The 4,402-nt window shown below is 31.5% G+C and overlaps 1 protein-coding gene across 1 annotated transcript; it reads right to left on the bottom strand.

The window, feature by feature from the left end:
- Positions 1 to 1,814: 1,814 nt before the first annotated feature.
- On the bottom strand, positions 1,815 to 3,453 carry LOC108475683 (gallate 1-beta-glucosyltransferase 84A24-like). Its single transcript, XM_017777670.2, has one exon. It carries the CDS (start codon positions 3,407 to 3,409, stop codon positions 1,988 to 1,990), a length of 1,422 nt encoding a protein of 473 aa, XP_017633159.1. The 5' UTR covers positions 3,410 to 3,453; the 3' UTR covers positions 1,815 to 1,987.
- Positions 3,454 to 4,402: the final 949 nt, after the last annotated feature.

Below are 4,402 nucleotides of genomic sequence, written 5' to 3'. Positions count from 1 at the left end.
TATTTCAATCAATTTTCGAAATTCCCATTTTCACTCATGAGTATATTTTATATATATATATATATAACTATGTAGACATATACATGTATGTGTATGTGTGTAAATATATAATAATGTGTAGTTACGGAGAGCCCTTTCCCATTTGATGTTTGCAAAAACAATTGTTTATCACACTAAAATTTAATTTCGGCTATTAATATTTATGCTTTGAGAAATAGTGTTTCTAAAGGTAATAATAAAGTTAATCAAAATTAAATATTCATATTACTTTACTTAAATTCCGTTTGTTTGTATGTAAAATATTTTTGTAAAATATTTAAATTTTGTTTGATGGTGTTTGTTTAGTGGAAAATGAATTACCAAAGAAAATCATTCTATAAAAAAGGGTAAAATCAAGGTTTTTTTAAGGAAAATGTCTTACCAATTTTTTTTCGGTAAGATATTTTTCAAGCTGACAAGACTTTATTTATTGTCTTCACTGTCAAGAAAACAATCTCTTATATTCTAATTTTATATTTTTTTACGATTTAGTCTATAAAATCCAAATTTTAACTAGTCTACAATTTAATTCCTAAAAACAAGTTTTCTTATTCTACAATTCAGTCCTAAATCTTGTTTTGTATATTTTTACAAAATAGTCCCTTTTCTAAAATTTCTAGAATTTATAATTTAGTCCTTACAACTAAAATTGTCAAAATTTCCAGAAATTAGTCCTTGATTTTGAACAGTTAAACTTTCATATTTTATTTTTAAAAATTTTTAATTATCAAATAATATAAATTAATCCTAAAACTCAAGTTTTGAAGTCTTTACAATTTAACCGCTATAGTTTCAAACTTAACTATTTTATGCTCAACTTTCCAAATTTTCATATTTCATAATCATATAATTTAGTTACTACATCAATGTTTTAGATTTCGCTACTCAAACCCTTAGAATTCAAAATTTTACAATTTAGTCCTTACTTCAATTTTTACCAAATTAAATATTTTTCAACTTACTCATCCAAATAATATTCAAAATAAATATTTACCACTTTCAACTTAATTAAACTTAAACTTATATATATTACCTAATTTACAAAATTAACAATTAAGATTAATTAAAATATAAATAAGCTTTATGAAATAAAATCAATTAAACAATGAAAAGATAATAAAATCTCAAATGTATGTTTCATTGAAAACAACTTTTATGAAATATTTTCAGGAGATTTGTCAAACAACAGAAAATATTTTATACAGATTCCTCCAAACACCATAAAATATTAACTTTTTCTAAAAAAATAAGTCATTTTCTAGAAACTATTTTCCGAAAATCATTTTCAGTGAAACAAACGGAGCCTTAATAGCTCTTTTGAAAGAATTTAATAACAATTACAATTTTCGTACATTTGAAATTTAGTTTTATATTTTTAAATTTTAGAATTTAATTTAACTTTTAATACTATTAAAACTATTTTGTTAAATTCAAGTTCATTACATTATTTTTTTAATAATATTATTATCAAGTATTTTTTATTTAAAATGACATACCAACACATTTAACAACGTTAATAATTAGACTTCAAGAAAACATTCTTTGTTTATTTTTTATAATGTGAAACCTCTAATTTTTACATGCCATAGATAGTTTATAATTATTCATAGGTTATAAATTTTTATACAAATGTGTTTCAAAATGTAATTTTATACGTATGCATACTGATTTTTAGTTATTTATTTTTAATTTAATTTTTTAGTTTAGCTTGTTACATAACATCTCACGAAATTAGTATAATGTTCCAAAAACATATCTTTTAAAGGAAGTACAAGTTCAAACTTTAAATATAATTCTAAATTAAGCTTTTTCATGTTGTGGCCCATTAGACTTTCAATGCCCAAACTCTTCAAGTTCGGCTAAAGTAACTAGGGGCCCGGTAGATGCTCCTGCATTAGGTACTTAGTCACAAAATTCATAGCATCAGCATCAATGTCGTCAAGGTGATTCATTGTTTTGCTCTGCATCTGTTTTTCACCTCATCAATGAAAGTTTGCATGTTCCTGTCAGAGGAACCGCCGTCTGCGACTGCTGCCTCCGCCGCTAGTTTCCACTTCAAAGCGTTGCTCTTCAAATCCTTTGCCTTCAGCCCTAACGTTGCTTCCACAAAGCATTTTGCCACCTCCTCTTTTGGAGTTATCCTTTTTTTGCCCTTTCCGCGGCCCATTCTCAAGCCGGTTTTGAACACATCGACCAAGTAAACAGCATTTGTCACTTGATCGCCCCATTGAGGGAACGCAATGATGGGCACACCACATGAAAGCGCCTCCAACGCCGAGTTCCAACCGCAATGCGACACGAAGCAGGAAACTGAAGGGTGGGTCAGCACTTTCACTTGCGGACTGCATAGCAAGATCTTGCCATTGTCACCCGCTTTCTCCAAAAACCCTTCAGGCAAAGTGTGGAATGGAAGGCCAAGCTCCTTTGCTGGTGGTTTCATTACCCACAAGAATGAGATACCAGTGGCTAACAGCGCCTTAGCTATTTCATCCACTTGTTCTTGTTTCAAGTAAACAACGGTACCAAACGAGATGTATATCACTGAGGAGGCCGGTTTGGAGTTGAGCCACTCGATGCAGTCGTCGGGTTTCATCATGTCACAACGGATCGTGCTGTTTGGTACTTCCGGATATTTGAACAATGGACCAACAGTCTTTATAAGGCAAAATTTGGACATGTATTCAACTATTTCAGGTTCTAGTTCCTGGAAAGTGTCCATTAATACACAAAATGGCTTATCAAGTTTCTTAAATTGACCAAGAATGGCCGTCCTCAAGAAAGCAAAAGGAGTTGAAGGGCGCAAATAGCTAGGAACTTCATCGTGCTTGAGAAGTGGCATGGACGGTAACTGAACATCAATGTCAGGATCAGTTTCACTAGGAAACGGCACTAACCCAAGATTGTAATTGTAATAGGCGGCGAAACACGCGCAAGACTGCACCCAAAGCATTGCAGAAGGGATGCCGAGACTTTCAGCAACATCAGATGCCCAAGGAATGTAAGGGTTGTTGATTAAGCAAGAAACGGGACGGTTTTGCTCGGCGTATCTCTTGATCATAGCTGAAATCGCTGGTTTGCCTGCGAGCTCCAGTTGGTGCATGTATTGGTCGAGGTGTGCGCGTCTCGGGTCGTCGTCGTCCCAACCATCCTGGAACGATTTAAATCGGAGAAAGCCATCGCCCACAGGGATAAGCTGGTCGTCAGTGATGTTGTTGGCTTTAGCCATCTGTTTGCCGAAGACTTTGGGGGTAGATAGTGTGATAAGCAAACCCTTGGAGGCAAGGCGCTTGCCGAGTCTTAGTAGAGGGTTTACATGGCCTTGGGCTGGAAATGAAACAAGAAACGCATGAAGCAGAGGTTCAGTACTCATTCTACGCTTAAAAGAAGAGAAAGATGCGAATTATCTATTGAGCAATGTATGATGAGTGAAATGGGAGTGTGTATATATATACACACACATAATGATTTATTTCAAGATGTAATAAAATTTATATATATATTTTTGTAATTTTTACATTTTGTAATTTTTTTATAAATTTTACAATAATTTTCAAATTTCTAATATTTTTATAACTTCTTATAGTTCATTTAATAAATTTTTTATTTTTACTATTTTAAAAAAAATTTCTAGCATATTTTAAATTTTTTAAACAATTATATTTATTTATTTGGATCTCCACTCATAAGAATGGAGTACATTTTATGATCAACCGTTTGCCTTTTCGGAGAGCACTTGCAACTAGAACATTAATTACTATTGTCGGTTATGATACCCTAACAATGACAATATTTATATTTATAATTTATTTATTTTTTAATTTTAATTTTTTTTTTATAATTTTAAAGGTTTTTTAGGTTTTTTTGGGTTTTGGCATCATTGCAACATCAGTGTAGGCCACAGATAATTTTATGATTGGTTGGATATCACAACATTTTATTTTTTTTAACGTCCAAAGGACTAAACCAAAAACTTTTGATAAAGTTAAAGATTGAACTGAGAATATTTAATAATGTTAGGGATTGAAATAAGCCAATTTAGGGGACAAATAGACATGTCTATAGGTTGGGCCCCTCCGCCGGGCTCGAAGGCCAACTCAAAAAGTGAGAGAATTTTGGTAAAAATATATGCCCAAAAAATAGGCTTGGGCAAAAAAAAAAAAACTCATTTAAAAAATGGGTCAGGCCTTTAGTAAGGCTTTTTAATTTGTCCCTGAGCCTGGCCTGGCCTGGCCCGAATATGCAAAAAAAAAATATTATTTCTTTTTACTGTTTTATTGCTATTTTCTTATTGTTTTTTTCTCACTATTTTGTTACCATTTTACTGTTATGTTAACTACTATTTTGTTATTATTTTGTTATAACT

This window comes from Gossypium arboreum, chromosome 3 (assembly GCF_025698485.1).
Source record: "Gossypium arboreum isolate Shixiya-1 chromosome 3, ASM2569848v2, whole genome shotgun sequence".
NCBI classification, from domain to species: Eukaryota; Viridiplantae; Streptophyta; class Magnoliopsida; order Malvales; family Malvaceae; genus Gossypium; species Gossypium arboreum.
Note: the sequence above shows the minus strand (reverse complement) of the source record. Positions and strands in the feature narration are given on the sequence as shown.